Genomic DNA, 18,608 nt, shown 5'->3' on the forward strand with positions numbered 1-18,608 from the left:
TGTTGTGCATAGTTACATTTCTGGTGAAATCTGTCAGGAATACTACCCTATCTTTCCACAAGTGTCCATCTCTGCAGACAGTAGAAAACAAGAGGTTTGAGTAAATTCTTTTGGGAGAAGTTCAATATCCAAGTCAGTCTCTGTTTACCTAGGAAATTCTCTGAAACCATTTAGATAGAAAAAGAACAATTCAGTGAGACTAATTGGAAATTATTGATAGTTCAGAAAAGGGTGAAATGAAAAGTCTCAATAAAACTTCAGGTTGCATCCCTCCCCTGAAGAACAAGTAACCTGCCTCTGCAAATCAAGGAGAAAAGAAGGAGTCTAGAAAACTCAGTGTGATTAGCAAAAGAAACTAATTTGCATAGTATAAGTAACAAGTGCTACTTCAGCCTAAAAGGTTTCATAACTACTCTAGCTGTTCACACGTGGAAGAACAAAAGGTATGTAATCGACTACCACGGAACAGGTAGGAAAAAAGAGAAACAGGTGAATTGTCTCAATGTTGTGGGACAATGGATTCACTTCAAAATTTAATCTCTTATTACATATCAATACTTTTCATCCACAGAAGTCAAAATCTGCACAAGCAAAGCAAAACAAGGAATTCATTCACCACTTCCCATGGGCAGACAGGCATTCTGTTCATTTCCACGAACAAAGGGCTCTATCACATGTAGTGGTTACTTGGGAAGACAAGTGCCATCACTTCTAACATCCCCCCCCGCCCTTCCTTTCTTCTTTCCCCCATGAGGCCATGTGGTATGGAATATCCCTTTGGTCAGTTGGGATCAGCTGCTTCTCCACTATTATTTGGAATTATAAAGGTGTTTCCATACTCTTCGAGTAAGGAAAGACTTTTGAAAAGAGGTACAAAAAGAAACGTGCAATCAGATTCTGTAAACTCAGCTAATCAATAGGCATAAGAGGGAGATGCATGGAGAGGTGGTGTGTAAAAATACTCAAAAGAGAATGCCAACTGCTGGTACCATGGCCAAAGCCAGTAGATTCTGCAAACAGTAAAAACAAATAGGCAGGTAGTCTTAAGATTGCGTTCAAGGAATCAAGACTCGTAACACAGGATACTTCTCATGTTCCCAGCCCAGAGGCACCATTATTGCTCACAATAAAAAGGGGTTTCAGCAAGTCCCTACTTCTGCTGCCTTTTATTTCCTGGTACCTGTGCAGAAACTGGAAGAAAAACACAAGGAAATCTGTTTTGCTAACACCAGCACAGCTAAAATAAGCTTGCCATTACCCTTCCCTTCCACTTCCTCTTTCCCTACTCCTCCTTCCATTTCACTTTCTCTCCCCTCCTTTCCCTGTCCCATGCCCTTCTCTCCCAATGAGCTGAATAATCATGAAACTGTTATTTTTCTCATATGCTGCAGGTTTTTCAGCTCCAAAACCACTTCCAAGGACAGATATCACAAAGGTTACCAGTGGGAAAAGGATTTTACTGTCTGAATTATCAGTGAAAAAATTTTTCCTGATATTAAATCTCAATCTCCAATGACACAACATAAGATCATTTCCTCTTGTCCTATTGCTCGTTACTTGGAAAAAAAAGACCGACCCCCACCTCACTACCGCCTTCTTTTAGGTAGTTACAAAGAGTGATAAGGTATCCCCTGAGCCTCCTTTCCTCCAGGCTAAACAACCTCAGTTCTCTCAGCTCCTCCTCATAAGACTTGCACTCCAGACCCTGCTCCAACTTAGCTGCTGTCTAAAGGCAGGACTGCTCTCCAGAGCAAGGCCTTTGGGATGCTGGCCCCAAGGCAGTCCCCATGCTCATGAGGCCCAGGGGGCTGTTTTCAGCACAAACAGCTGCACAGTAGTTGCCATGAAGAAAATTAACACTATCCCAGCCAAAACCAGCATAATTACTAAACTGAACAAAAGCCTTTTTCAGGGCAGTGTTGCCATGAAACAGTTATTATTGTTTTATCATCTACATCATCCTTTAAGTGATGCACACTGAAAAATTGCCTTATATTGATTATCGTTATCATAAACAGATTTTATCATCTAAAGCAATATAAATCCTGTTACAGGTATTAGTTGCAGCTGCTGAAGACAAACCATTAACCAGAAATTATGCACATTTCACCACATGCTCTTTATATTTCTCAAATCAAACACCTTCAGAAACAGAATCTGAGTATATAAAATATTTTCAATCATTATCCAACTGATTTCTGCTTCCTGTACTAGCAATTTAGAATTTATGAGTCTTAATTTTGAAGAAACTTTTCTGTCAGAAAACTGAAGACATCTAACTAAAATACTCCAACAGGAATTCAACGAGTATCCAGTATCTCTGTTGGGCTTAAGATTATTCCAGAGTTTTACAGTGATATTATGAATGCAACTGTCTCCAGATTTAGTGAGTCATTTCTCCTCTCTGTAACTATCTTACTTTCTGGATGCTAGAGAAAGGTTTCAGATGATCTATTCTAATAAGAGATATACTGTTCACTAAAGAACAATTATGAAGAAAACTTAACAAATTAAGAAGAACACTTTATCAACTCAATAAACCTGCTATAAGGCTTGCCTATTGTTTTACCTAATATGTTACATTATGTATTGGTCTCTAATCAGCCGTGTCTGGAGCATCACAGTAAAACAGCAGGATAAAGCCAAAAGTCGTAACACAAAATCACATCCCAAATTCACAACACATTCTCTTCAGAAAGATAGCTGGTTGGAAAGCATTATAAATAAAGCAAATTGTTGATAAAATTATTACTCTCCTTCACATAATATCTTAGGTATATATAAACAAATAGTAACTGTTTGTGCAGGATTTCTGTCAGACCTTTCTCCAAACACACAGGAGAGTCCTATGCAGTATATCAAGCACATGAATAGCATGAGTTATTAAAAATGGTCACATTATTAAAAAGTTATTCACAAATCGTTAGAGGCATTTTACGCTAACCAGAACACATAATCTCATAGAACATTTCTGGAAGTGTAAAAAGATACACATAAAAAACCCCCTGGGATTCAGTACCTGTTCTGTGTGATTTTACAAATATTGAGATATCTACAGCTTTGCGAGTGAAGGAATATATCTAATTCTAGTACCCTACAAGGTGTCCTCTCACAGTGGCTTCATGGTATAACTCAGCTCCCCCTTCCTTTAACTCCAATGTATACATCCTAATTCTTCTCAAATGTAAGATACAGTATTATATTTTCTGTAGATGTAGTTAGATTTGTAGCTACTTACAAGCCTCATCCTTTCTTACTTTCAGTTCCAAACCTGCTTTATTTCAATATTGTAAAAACTATGTTTACACTTCATTTTACTCTTCTTCATATGAAACAGTAGAAGATATAAATCCCAACTAAAATTTCTTTCATCTTACTTCTCTGATCACCTAGAAACATGGTGACAATTCATATTCAAACACAGTCTAATTTGCTCCTCTCTGATACAGGAATGTTTCTGTCCCAACAGAAGACACAAAATTTTAAAAAACAATTACATTGTGATCCAGTAATTTCTTGCAAAGTATTCTAGAATATATAAAAATTAAATACTTCATATAGAAGTCACAGGAATTTATTGGTCATTATGTAAATCACTCTCCCAACACATATAGCCAAAAAATACTATTTTACCTTGAGTGTGACTATCCTGAAGAGACTATAGACTATACCAAACCCCAAGATGAGGAAGGTACATGGCAGAACCTTTTATTTTGCTTTCCCACCATAGCAACAACTCACTATTGCAGTGTATCTTTTGCCCTACCCAAAAATGCAAACATTCACTGGGACCACAAGTTACTTTAAAAGACAGATTCTCCCTGTAAGACAGTGGTTTCCCCTTGTGAATAATTGTCACCGGATGATCCCAGACAAAACAGTTTCATGAGTGAAAGGACTCATATTACACACAATACAATTCACTGCTAAAACACTGGCTCAAAAATACCACACATTTTAAAGTATTCCAGGTACAACTTTAAAGATTATATCTTTGATTATCTTCCATTATCACCTTACCTTGTTTGACAACTGAGGAGCAGCATCTCCCTGTTATTAATTAAAACTTGTAGCAAGACCAGAAAGGCTTTTGCTCGAATAAAAGTTGAAGGACTTTCAAGTAGACGAGTAACTGTAGTCACAAAATCCTTGGTGTAAATAAACACAAATATGTTAAGGTTACTCACACTGTACTGTAAGACTGTATGCACTTTAAATTTGCTCATTTTCATGTCACTCATAGGAAAAAAAAATCCATAGAACACTAGCAAATAAATTCTGTCCAAGACTGACTGGCCCAGTGTAAAGCTGCTTTGAACATCTTCACAAGTGGTAGAGTAACAAGTAAACACTATCTAACATACTACGTCCAAAATGGTATGAAATTAACTACAAAAGATGATAAAACTTAAATTTTTAAATGGCTTACCTTAAGGATAAACATAGGATATTTTAATATATTTACTTTAGAAGAAAGTTATCTATTTTCAGAATACATAGGTATTTAAGCACAAATATGATTTTTTACCTATTCATTCCCTTATACGCACCAATATCAAAAACTACACCTTAGTTGGACATAATCTTGTCCACATCAAACTCCAAATTATACACCAGATGCTCCAGATAGATGATAAAATTGTTTCTACCTTCTTTGATTGTTCTTATCTAAACTAATTTTATTTTGAGTTCAGAAAGTGAAAAACATCTTTACAAGGAAGAAACAAAATTAGGACTTGGAAAGAAAGAAAAAGGATAAACAAAATCAGAATGAAAAACTGAGCCATAATCTACAAACTGTGTCAACTGGCTCTAGCAAGAATTAGACTGAGCACAAATGGCTTTATCAACAGAACCTGCCTTCAGACAGTTGAGCTGCACTCTCAAGGGGGTGACACTACAGGATATAGAAGAGTAGTGTATGCAAGTTGTGTACAAAGTTAAAAATCCTCCTGTGTGATGCACATTTAACACACATTATTATTATTATTGTTCAAATTCCCAATCTGCTGAAGGAATAACTGCAAACCAACACTGACTAAAATGTATTAAGGACATCCTTTGCAACATTTAACTACATATCTTTATGGAGAATGGAAAAAGAGCAGGAGTGCAAGAGCTGGCCAAGAAACCATCAGATTTTACTCTGATACCATTTTAACCCTGTCTTCAAAAGCAGTTATCAGACAGTAACTACAGAAGTCCCAGAAAAACAAACTGCTATTAGTTATCCTAGAACTGTTTTCCTGTATTTCAACAATATATTTCATAAACAGAAGGGTTCCTCAATCTTGGGATTTAAAAATGTAAAGTTTACTGCTTTAAACATTTCAACAGCTCACAGAGCATGACTTGCAGTTCCTCCAGTATGAAAATGCAGCAGTAAAGTTCTTCAGTTACAAACTAATAAATGCAAAGGTTGAATTTTAATTAAGTGTGGTTTGGTTTTTCAAGGTTTTTTTTTTTGTAAAATTACTCAAAACAACAACAACAAATTTTTTATGTTCAGAAATCCCATAAAACCTCACACACAGTCAAAGAGTACATATAATGCAACACTGACTGTGCTAACATGAACGGACTTGGTAAACCATGCACAGACATCATGACAAAGACACATGCAACTACAAGCCAAAGCACATCTGACTATTTTTAGTTCTCATACTCTGGAAAGCAAGAATATTTCAATGCTACACGTGGGGGTTAACATGAGTTAAGACAATTAAACTTAGTTACATCAGACTTAATCTCGGAATGCTCTAATAATCTGGTTTAAGAAATAAATGTGACCTGTTGGAATTTGCTTTTCTGGCCAGTTTGAGGACTGCAAAAGAGCAACAGTTTATCTAAAGAAAATCTCAAGCACATCTTTGCAGACCTGCAGGACTTAGTATCTATCAGAAAAGCCAAAAATCACTCAAATACTGCCAAATACATTATTTACAATTTCACTGTTATACTGTTCCTCCCTCCCCTGCAAATGCTTGATGTATCCATGGAGACTCTGCAGGGTAAGGACATTCTTTTCATTTCAAGTGAACACACTGCAATAAGATTATGACTTTATATTGGATACACTGAGTAATACTGCAAAGCACGTTTAAAACAAAAGAAATTATGTTTTTGAATTGGCTACACAAGAGGAAAACAGCTAGACCACTATCTCACTATACAAGAACAAAAATTACAATAGCAAACATTTGTTGCATCGTTATTTTCACATTGTATTTGTTGCATGGTATTTTCAAACTCCCTTTCTATGCTTTGCAAATGCCTCCATATTATAAGTTTAGAGTATAAAGATTTTGTTAAAGATACTTTTATGTTTTTATTAATTCATACTGATAATGACAAAATCATCTACAGTGGTAGTTACCTGTTCACATTCAGGTAAAAAAGAATTGAAAACAGTTACTGAAATATGAGGACAATGCTTATAATGTATTTACAATGCAGTTGTGACAACATATTGCTGTAAGTATTTGAATAATTTTACTTATGACTAGTTGAGGAAAAAAAATTTTAAAAAAAACCAAATAAAAAACACCCTGTCCCATTATCTGACCTCTGGAAGAACCCAGCTGCCTTCAAAAAGCTGTGACTGATTTTCACTCATTCAAAGGTGAATCTTGACAGCCAGATGAAAGTAATGAGCAGCGGGGGTTTTTTAATCTACTGCTATAATGTGTCAAAGATTCTTGATTTTGATTTCTTTTTCCATGCTTTACTTTACAAGCATCATTTCAACTATTTTAGTTTCCAAAACAAGAAAATAAAATGGAAAGTCTCTGTATCAGAGAGGGACAAAACCAACCCAGTCCCCTTTTGGCTATTGTAGTTCTCTGGAATTTTGTGTTAGTGTCAATGATCACAGAACTGCATTTCTGGCTTTTGTTTCATGACTGCTTTTTATTGCTATTCTTGAAGAGCGAAAAAACAAGGGCAGTCCTAAGTCTTACAAGCTAAGGGTGTTTCCAGATAACATATACAAAGCTAAATTATCTCCATCTTGAATTTATATCTTTAAGTATCTTTTAATATGTTGTTTGCACCTGAATTAAAAAGATAGTCACTTCTTTGTCACTACCTTCTGTGTGACAGAGAGGTCTTTCTGCCTCTTAAACTGAGCTACACAAGAATTCTACAGAATGCAAAATAATCTGTAGGCCAACACTGCTCACTTTTCCCTTCTCTCATTAAGGTGGACTTGTGCATCATGAGCATGAAATATTTAAAAGTGCACAGACTATTGAATTCAATTTTCAGCTCTAAAATAATATCACTCTGTGTAATGTGACAGCAGCTGGCAGTTCAATACAGAAGTGTGTTTGTATTTTTAGATTCTATTCAAGAAAAAATAGGAATTTAGTTTCAGCTTCCAAAATCCTACAATCTCGTTTCCAGATCACAGAACATTTTGAGTTGGAAGGGATCATCAAGTCCAACTCCTAAGTGAATGGCTCACACAGGGATTGAAGCAACAACAACCTTGGTGTTATTACCACCGGGCTCTAACCAACTAAGCTAATCTCATTCCAAAAAAACCAACCAAAAAACAGCCCACATTCTATGATATTTAAGTTTGTCTGAGCTGTAATGCAGGTACAGTTACCAAATGTGGGGACACATGCAGTAGAACCAGACCTACTTTATCAGTTTTTACAGTATAATAGTTTTTACTTACAGCTTTGGGTACTATTCCCACTTCTATGATTTGACAGTTTGATATATACTGTTAAAGGAGTGTCTATATTTGTCTGTATGTCAATTTTCTAATCTGCAAAATTTGATTAGAATTTTTCATAACAACTGCAGTATCAGAAAGGGAATTCTTCTAGTAATTGTCCGTAAGAAATTCAGTATCAGTATGGGAGTCCTTTTAGCAATGTTAAGTCCTATATAACCCAGGAATTCTTCACAGACAACATCATGTTGTAGCCATAGCCTTGTTACACATTGCATTCTTTTGCTGAATGTTAAAGTGAATAATTTTTGACCATGCTTCTCTGAATATACCATCAACTCACAGTAATGTGCACTGTTAGTGCAACATTACAGGACAATTTGCCACCTCTTAGTGCTGTTGTGGGATCTTGAAAGCTTAAGGCCAGCTGACATGCACTCACAAAAACACACTGGCAAATCTGACAGGGTAAAGAAATGAATTTTTGGAAGAGAATGAGTGATTTCAGGCCACATGGGTGGGAAAATTTTTTAATTTAAATATAATTGTTGAAACAATATGAAGGGAAATAAAACTCTGTCAACTAATACCCAGCAGATTATTATAGTCAAGATGATTGTCAGGTTACAACATACATTACAACAGAGTATCTGATGAAAACAGGAGCTAGAGTTCTTATTTTCTTTGTGATTTTTATATTTTCCAAACAGAGGGAGATTATTACTTTCATTTATGATCTATGCAGATATACTGCCAAAAAATAAACACTTTTTCTCTAAATACAAAATAATTTGGGGATCAAAGTAGAAAGCTTTTAATCACTTCTACCAAAAATTATATTAGACGTAAATCAAAACCAGTAGTTTTATTCAGTGACACTAAAAAGAAAAACCTAAGGTATTAAAATGCTAATTTCTGCAAGATATTTCACTTACAAATTGACCTAAGGTCCTTTAAGGAGAGCATAAAGTACAGCTTCAGATTTAATCAGGACATTCCTTATTTTCTCTTTTGAATTCTAAAAGAGCTATGTCAAATAGCTGTCTTTGCTCATTCCTTACTGATTTTCCTTAGGGCCCATTATCAATTATGGTCAGGCTAGGGTATTCATGATTGATTGAATCCTAGATACAGGAACAATTTATAGATCCATTAGTACCATTTCTCAAAGATCCATGAGAGAGAGAAAAAAATGATACACTGTATAATTCAGATTTTAAGCAAATACAAATACAAAAGAAACACATTCCTCATTTCCTGCTACTCAGATATGCAAATGTAACTGAGAAGCATTTTGAAAACCCAAAACCACTAGCAGTGTCAACTTTAACTTTTCCTTTAATTAAATTCCATTACAGTGAATAATATTAATCTGAACTCAAACCTTTTCTTGAATTAGCCTCTGTAGATGAATCCCACATGACAGCATTGCTGAAAACATCGTGAGCATGTACTGCTGAATTTTGCATATTCCATTTGCCAAGGAATTTAGTACAGCTGTTAATCCCACTTTTTCAATGACACTCTGGAAAGCATTAGGTGAGGAACGAGTAATTCTGCATAAAGCCTACAAAAGTGAAAAAAACAATATAATGGCACTGTTATCTCAAGAAAAATAATGGAAAATAAAAGCACATGGTGAGTTTTTCAACAGTTTAGGAATATAAGGAATTCATACATATTCATTCGTAAGACCACTTATTTTTAGAGACCTGGAATTCTTCTAAATATATATTACCATAAACACTGTGCAGGTGAAATTCAAATATTTTGTACACCAACATCCACATCAAAAGTCACATTACTCTTTTCCTCTAGAGAACAATAATGATGGAGCATCACCATCCATGCTAGAATCTTTTGTCAAGCACAGAATATAAACAGCATCAGATAACCCTGTGCTAGAAAGGAGTATAGGGAGAGAAAATACAGACATGGCACATGCCACAGAAATTATGGGCACCCATAAAGGTGGACATCTTCTCTTTCCCTGCTCATGGACAAAAATGTGATATGTAGTAGTTCAATGTATAAAGTCTATCTTTAGCTCTAGATACTCCTTCAGATCTAGGTACTTATTAAGAAACAGTGGTTAGTACAATAAACACGCAAACTATTCTCCAAATGGTTGATTTGCAAGTATCAGTGAGTAAAACAATTTTAATAGAAAATGCAGATACTGACCATGCTCTAGTGAAGTGAGCACAAACCTGTTCTGTGTCTACTAACTTAACTATTTCCTAGCAAACATTACCAAACAACCTCCAGGGTGGCTTCATCTCCAGATCAACACAACTTTTCCTTTTGATACCTGTGAAAATGCAACCTTCAAGATACTACAACTGCTTTTGTTCTCTCCAGATAAAGAAAATAAGACTCTTTAAACATTAAAAATTTCTTTTTCTTTGGCTTGAATAGACTTTCAGCATAGAAGAACAGCTTATGTCAAATACTGGATTCACATGAAAATCTGAATTGGTTTTCAGGAAAAACTTTGAAGGTGACTCCCTTCTGTGAAACGTAGGTAATATTTATGATTTCTTTGTTCTCTTCAGACCAGATATATTTAGAAATTGCTGTTTACTTGGTGTGCACTCAATAGTAAGGTCTCATTTAAGAGAAAGTGTAGTCAATTACACAGAATACTATCACCAGAGAAAAGCTTTCCATGTAAGAACACCAGAAACTGTCCAGTTTACCAGTGCCCTTAGAAACATTACTCAAAACAAACTAGAAAAGAAAACAAGAAAAAAGAAAAAAGGCATAAAAGATGGTAAATCAGGAACTTGACAGACATTTTATTGATGCTGTTCATCTACTCTGCTCCTGTTCTTCCTTGTCCTTTATGGTCCAGGAACCATATCGATTGCAGCCTTTTACTTTTCTTCTTTTATTATTTTTTTCCCCTCTTTTAAAACACAGACACTCAATCTCAGTTTCTTAGTACAGCATGCTCTATTTCTCCCAGGATACATTCCAGCCCTTCACCTCAATTCAGAGTTTTCGAAATGAGTGGGCAGGAGGTATGTGCATTCACTAAAAACATCCTTGAGGGTCATACTACCAATGAACTGCTGGGACTCAGGGACATGCTGTGCCATAGCAACATGGAGCTAACTTGTGTGCTAACATGGTGTGCGCAGACTTTCGACTGCCTCAGATCTCTGCTACAGACCTTGCCAAAAAAGGGTGATCATAGTCACAGGCCACCAGATGACTTCCAGGCAGATCTCATAGGAAAGACATGACTGTCTTATAGGATCATACTGCAGCTTCGGCAGCAGCAGCAAAGCTCCAGCTGACCAACAGCCAAGAGGAGAAGCTTTAAATTCCCATTAGTTTGTATATCACAGAACACTCTGCTGTATTAATGAACCTAACACTTCAGCAAAGCAGTAGAATTCAAATGGCGGATAGAGGACAAAGCATTCTAAATCACTTCAGCAGATCCAATATCTGGAGAGAACAGATGGATACAGGTCAAAGAGTGGTGGAGCAGGAATTGGAAATGGATGATGAAAGAGGTAAGAGTAGAGCTCTTACCATCTTCTCCAGACAGGAACATGGAATGTTCTTAGTGAGAGTAAGGCTTCAGCAGAGCCTCTCCTGGAATTGGCTTCTCCATCCCTGCTCTCTGCACAGCCTTAATCAGCACCTTTTCCCTCAGCAGCTCTAACCTTTGCCTCACGATTCTGATCGGTCACTTCCAACTTGAGATTCTCCAGGATTCTATGAACATCTCTGCCCTATCCTTCTAGTCTTACAGGCCACATGTGATTGGGTAACATTCACCCTTCCACGTCTCTCTCAAGTTTGAGAATGAATGCACTTAAGCATCTGCAATATACAAGTCTCTGAAAGAAACTATTCAATACCAATTACTTAAGAAAATAGCAAAAGAAACCAAATCCCCAAAAAGACTGTGCTGAGCTTTCCCAAATTAATTTCCACTTAAGTGGCTTATGTTTTGTTACTTCACTTCCAGCAGAAAAAATCATCTCCTAGAAACAAAATTTTAAGGTTTTTTTTTTTTTTAATTAAAAAAACTTTCAGTATACTGGAAAGAAAATATGCTTCCTGCTGCTGAGCTTGTCAGAATATCACTTTGACATCTTACAGATTTTTTTTTTTTCTGAGTCTTGCAAAATGATAAAAAGACACAGCTTTCCTACAGGCAAAATCTGTGATATTTACCTGAGGCATGTTAGACTCCAAAGTGAGAAAAAAATACTGAGACACAGTCCACGTTTGCCACCTTTGACAGGCAGGACAAGGTAAAGTGTCATTTCTTGACTCCAGAGACTGAAGACAGAGAATCTTCTTGATATATTTTTATTATTGATTGAATAATCCTAAGTAAAATTCTATAGCCCCCTATTGTTGATACACTTTGCAGGCAGACTGCTAACTCTAAGTAAAGATATGACAGATGTATTTCTTAACAGAAATGTATTTTTATATTCGAATAGAGATGTCAGTTAAGAAGAAATTCTTCAGGATACATTCAAACAAGACAGGAATGACTGCATAATAAAATGAAATAGGACACTGATGATGTCAATTTATGTGGTCATGCAGGATAAAAATGGCTACATATCTGTAGCAACAATTTAATAAATGTAGAAATCATACAGTACACTATAGCTGGAGAATACATTAGTATTTTATTTTTTTAATTAGCATGCCACTAAAATCTCCATAAACTTTAGCTGGGAAAATATCTGCCTGCACTGGATTTCAAGATCAATTGATTGTTACCAAATGAAGTTAAGATCATACCTCCAAATGCTGCAGCAGTATTAGTAGATAACCATAATTTATATCAGGCATTGAGCAATAAGTTTACCTACTTGTTACTTTAGTGTTTCACTACAGAGCAGCAAAAGAATTAAAGTACCACCTTAGTGCATCCTACTTTAGAAGCTTCCTTGTTCAATGCACTTCATATAAACACTGACAAAGTGGTTCACCTGAACCTTGCAGCCTTGGGAGGATCCAGTGATCTGGGTTCTCAAAAGAGGCAGAGGATACAGAGGGACAAACAACAACCCACTCTTCTCATCATCAGTAGACACTCATCCAAGGACAAAGCGTGCAAACCACATGGCATTGATGACAGTAACCTCTGAGCCCACTGCCACAGAAAGCCATAATGAATTTACACTGATGACAAGTTTATTCTTGACAATCAGAAGTATAATTTCTGCATATTACTAAGCAGAAAAAAAAGTTCTTGGCCACCTCAAGCTTACTGTACTTTCCAAGAAGAAACTGAGTTTTCAGGAGGGGAAAAGAAAAAAAGCCAAGAAAAAAGCCCACTGACACTTCCTCTGGTGATCTTTCTTAGCTCAGTGTCTGAATGCAATTGAGACAGACAGTTTCTCCAGGATATGCTGCTTACTGCAGTACACAAGACAGGCATAACTGGCCAACTGGCCCCTGTGGAGCAGGCCCTGGAAGTCAGCTGTAGGAATCAAGGGAATGGTGAATGATGGAAGCAAAGTTCTCCATGCAGATAGCAGAGAAACAAGAGGGAAATTTCAGCATGTGTTGAAAGAGGTAAAAAGCCATAAAATACTATGACCTAGTAGCAAACAAATAACAACTGCCCAGTCTAATGATTGACTAGAACAGAAAGCACTTGATACAAAACAACCCTTATATCAAAAGTAGTGATAGGAGAGAGGATCAAGCAGGGTACTTTAAAAACTCAGTAAGTAAAGGAAATCATAACTCTTACCTCCAGTCTTTTCCCATATATGCAGTCGTGATGTAAGCATAAAACTCATAGATCAGATGGGTAAAGTCACAAAAAGACCCTTTCTGATAAAGCAGCCTAATAGCCAGACTCACACATATACTTTACATATTTAGAGACAGATCATTCTCTGCCCATGAAAGTTCTAAGACTGTTTTTTGCCAAGAATTTCAGATGCTACAGAGCAAAGGTTTCTACAACACTTATTTTACTGAATAGGTTTCCTGTTCTAAAATGTCAAGACATTTTCCCAAAATTTGAGCAGTTTATATTGCAGGCAAGACTCTGCCACAAATACACACTGAGATGAACAATCAATAGATAGATATCTTTTTAAAAAGTATAAATTTATTATACCATTTACCTCTTCAGCTACATTTCAAATAAATTTTTATTCCTCTCTCTTTTATCAGCTCTATGTGTCTATGTGCATACTGCTGCAGCAGTGACACTACCATTTTCCATTTGGAAAGCAACAATAAAATGATTTGCGAGCCTGAACTCTACTCAGAAAATCAGCATCCACTTTTCACAATTTAAAATAAGCCAACATATTTTTCCTTTCTGAAATATTACCTGTATTGGTGGATAATGCTTTTGTTTTTTCAACAAGAATCATAGAAAAGTTTGGGTTGGAAAGGACCATAAAGGTCATATAGTTCCTACTCTCCTGCTATGGGCAGAGACAGCTTCCACTAGACCAGTTTACTTAGAACTCCATCCAGCCTGGCCTTGAACACTGCCAGGAAATGGGGCAGCCACAACTTTTCTGGGCAACCTCTGCCAGTGCCTCACCACCCTCACAACGAAGAATTTTTTTCCAATATCTAATCTAAACCTATTTTCTTATCGTTTGAATCCATTCCCCTTTGTCCTGTCACTACATGCTCTTGTCAAAAGTCCAAGAGCTATGGTTAAACTCACAGTCCTGCTAATTATTTTCTACCTCATAAATCTTTTTGTTCCGAAACTTCTGCTTGCATGTCATCACTCTGTTTGTCTTGTTATCATTCTATACTGCCTTAAAAATTCAGGGAAAAGACTAGGCCCTGACAATTTTATAAAAAGTAACATGAATTAAACTAAGTCTTCTAAACAAGTCTTTGACAAAGAGAATAAACAGTTCTCATTTGAAACATCATACAAAAAGATAAATTTCAATTTTGCAAGAATTTAAAAGATTCTTTGAAAGGTTAAACTTTTCAAACATAACTCATTATTACCAGCATAAGGAAACATGTTCTGGAAAATGACGAATTACAAGAACTATTCATAAGCACTGAAGTGCAATAAATGCACTTTTCAATTTCAGAAATTTTTCAAATATATTTTATTGTAGTCTGAAAAACAAAAGCACAAACATACAGCAAACATGCTCAAATATATTTCAATTTCAATTCAGAATGTTTTTCAAACTAAACACCACAGAATTGCACTACCACAAAAGGAAATTCCTTACCGAAACAGCAGTTATCTTCAAAGAATCTCCTGTAGAATGTGTGAAAAGGTACCACAAGACAGGTCCAATTTCTCCTGTAATAAATCCTTGTGCATGGCATGACCGAGCAGTAGAAACATTTTCAATTATCTTTGCTGCTAAATGGTTCACCACCCGCTCTTCCTACAGGAAGGACAGGAAAGGAAAACTCATTTGCAAATGTTTCTAATTTCTTTGTAAACTACCACCTATGTCCACATTTTATTCAGTGCATATTGTCTTGGTGTGGTTTCTTCATTCTTTTTGATACTTGCAAAAGTAATTTTTCAAGAAACCTCACCTGGTGACAAAGTTATGTTTACAGATCCTACTTCCCCCCACTTTTTCTCCTACTGCAAAGACAATTTAATACAAGTATAATACAAAACCTCTCAGCTCCAAATAATCACCCCAAATTAAATGCAGTCATTAAAAATGAAGAGCTTTTGTTATGTTAGAGGTGTTCCATTATCAGTGCTTTATAAATGAATGAATTTGTGTCAACACTCATCACTACACCATGCTCTGAATAGCACAATTATGACATACACAGTTATAATAGGAAAAAAAAAATTACATTAAACCCTCTTTATTCAGAAGAGTCAACAAATCCTGGGATACAGAAAAAGACTTCTTGCAAATTAAGTTATTTCATAACTCCCTTCTTTTCTCCTGAAACAGACAATCCTGATCAATGCTTAAGATAAATTATTAGGTCCCATTTACTACAAGAAGTCCTAAATTTCCATATGGGATTCCAAATCCTTCATATTTTTAGTACTAACCACATAATTTTCACACTGCTGGTGTTATTTTGGCTGTGCATTGCCTCACCTCATCTCAGTCTTAAACTACAAAAAAAGTAGTGTCTTTCAACAATGTCTTAAATAGCATCTTGAATTCAACAAGAATGAATTTTAATATGATTTTTGTAATTCAATTTGTCCTTATAGTCTGGCTTTGCAAATAATTTATCATAATATCTAATTGATTTCTTTCATAAACTAATCTATATTAGCCTACTAAGCTTTAGATTTCTGACATTTATCTTTACAATTGGAGCCACCAACAACTGTGAACAACAATAATGAAACCTTTCAGAAAGTAGTACAAAAGCCTTGCAGAAGGGGAGAACTTATACTTCAATAAAAATATATTCAATATCCACTTTTCCTTCTACTGACTTAGTAATTCTAAAACAGAGATTTTAGATGTAGAAATATTTGGAAACCAGTATAATGCTATAAAAAAAAAAAAAAAAAAAAAAAAAAAGAGGCTGTATTCATCATTTTCATGGTAATTCTTCCTGTTGACCCAAAGAACTGCAGCTCTAGTCAAAACGCTTAACAGAAATATCAAAGTCAATTTCCATCTAAACTGGTTACACTCTTCATATAAAAACTCCACTGGTAGATGGTCTTCCTTCTTATTTGCAGACATAAAACCAAAGAGCATTTAGGCTTCTATCTTTTTACAATCTTGATTACTGCAAAATATTGCATTATTTTGACCTATTAAAGACCTAAATATACAAATAGTCATACATGTTTACTAAAATTAAAATTCCGAAAACTTTTTATAAATAATGTTCAGTTTTAATCTTTTTCTGTGAATTATACTTCTCCATTTCAGTCTTTGGGGGGGGCTGGGGGGGTTGAGTTATATTAAAAATACATGGATTTATCAAATTGACTACATGCATTTAACAACAGAATCTGTAAATGAAACGTAATAGTCAAGTCTCTCATATATGATGATATGCCAACTGGGACTCTACTCCTAATTTAAGCAGCCATAAACACTTAATAAATTAACTATAATCCCATTAATTAATGATAATCAAAGCATTATACAGTGGATAATAGCTGTTAGTAATGTTAACAAGTTTCCAGATGCAATTACAGCCTTTCTTTTCAAAATTTGGTCCCAAAGATGTGCTTTATTTCCTCTCAGCCACTGATGAGTTATGCCCTGTTCCAGACTGTCCTGCTACTTTGACTAGAAAATGGTCATGTATTATCACTGTGCTCTAAAAACTCAATGATGCTGTTGAAGTAATTCTATTTGCTGCCACCTGAGACCTTCCATTTCAGCTCCTCTGATATCTGTTCCTGAGCACTATCTAAGCAACAAGCCTTGTACCATTTTCTGCTTAATTAGCTATCTGCAAGGGAAGCCTGATCTAAACCAATATTTGGCCTCTAGACTAAAGGAGTCATCTGGTGATGTTACCAGGACATAAGCTATTTTAGTGAACAGAAATGGATCTTCAAGATATGAGTAAAGCAGTTCCATATATCAGTAACCCTCTGTCCATATCATGAACTGCATGAAATCTAAAACTACGAATAGAACTGTATAAAAAAAGTAGTACTTTATTTTCAATGGGTTTAGATTTCAACTAGTTTTATAAAGCACACTTAAAGCTCCTAATTTTCAGTCATGTTGAACACTTTGCAGATATACCTGTTTCCAGTGAAGTCAGGGATGCTTAGTGAAAAAGAGCCCTCAGTGAAAATGCAAATACCGGAAGGATAAAAAGTTGCTAACTACTCAAAGAAAACTCCTTTTAATCTAGTCTTTCCATTTTAATTGGGGGGGGGGGGGGGGGGGGGCGGGGGGGGCGGGGAATGCAAATCAACATCATAAAAAAGTCTACTTCCATTTTTTTGAAATAACTGAATCTACTGGATATTTTTACTGACTGCTATAAATTTAACAGTGCACCAAAAATTTTGGAGGCACTGAAGTTACAGTCACTATGCTAACCAATATACTACCTAAAAATAGCATAACTTCATTTTATTAAAGGTTAGGATAAAATATTTTATGATCTTTTTAAAGTAGGTTTACTGATGAAACTAAGGTGCAAGGAGCTGTTGACCCCACTGAAGGCAGAGAGGCCTTGCAGAGAGACCTCCACAAATGAAGAGGTCTGGGCAATCACCAACCATATGAAATTTAAGATGAGCAAGTACCAGATTCTGCACCTGGTTGGGTCAACCCTGGATGTATGGACAGACTGGGGAACAAGATGCTGGAGAGCAGCACCATGGGAAGGGGCCTGGGGCTCCTGGTTGATGGCAAGTTGAACATGAGTCAGCAGTGCCCTGGCAGCCAGGAGGGCCAAGCGTGTCCTGGGGGGCATCAGGCACAGCATCGCCAGCCAGGGAAGGGAGGGGATTGTCCCGCTCTGCTCTGCACTGGGGCAGCCTCACCTTGAGTGCTGGGGGCAGTTTTGAGTGCTAAAATACAAAAGAGACATTAAGCTGTTAAGGGAGTGTCCAAAGGAGGGCAACGAAGATAGTGAAGGACCTTGAGGGAAAGACGTATGAGGAGGGGCTGAGGCCACTTGGTCTGTTCAGCCTGGACAAGAGGAGTGATGGGAGACCTCATTGCAGTCTGCAACTTCCCCATGAGGGGAAGCGGAGGGGCAGCCACTGATCTCTTCTCTCTGGTGACCAGTGAGAGGAACAGCACGAAGCTGAGTCAGGGGAGGTTTAGGTTGGATATTAGGAAAAGGTTTTTCACCCAGAGGGTGGTTGGGCACTGGAACAGGCTGTCCAGGGAAGTGGTCACAGCACCAAGCCTGACAGAGTTCAACAAGAGTTTGAACAATACTCTCGGGCACACGGTGTGACTCTTAGGGTGTTCTGTGCAGGGCAGGGAGTTGGACTTAATGATCTTTG

General features: G+C 36.4%; 1 protein-coding gene across 11 annotated transcripts in view; it reads right to left on the reverse strand.

Moving 5' to 3' along the window:
• The window catches only part of ULK4 (unc-51 like kinase 4), a 256,761-nt gene that overhangs the window by 195,458 nt on the left and 42,695 nt on the right, over positions 1 to 18,608 (reverse strand). For all 11 annotated transcript variants that reach the window (XM_032105931.1, XM_032105898.1, XM_032105913.1 and 8 more), the window contains 3 exons: positions 14,902 to 15,063; positions 9,069 to 9,251; positions 4,021 to 4,148 (listed from right to left, as the gene is read on the reverse strand). In XM_032105931.1, the coding sequence (XP_031961822.1) occupies positions 4,021 to 4,148; positions 9,069 to 9,251; positions 14,902 to 15,063 (473 nt within the window). The remainder of the gene's footprint in view (positions 1 to 4,020; positions 4,149 to 9,068; positions 9,252 to 14,901; positions 15,064 to 18,608) is intronic.

Source organism: Corvus moneduloides, chromosome 1 (assembly GCF_009650955.1).
Source record: "Corvus moneduloides isolate bCorMon1 chromosome 1, bCorMon1.pri, whole genome shotgun sequence".
In the NCBI taxonomy this organism is placed as follows: Eukaryota; Metazoa; Chordata; class Aves; order Passeriformes; family Corvidae; genus Corvus; species Corvus moneduloides.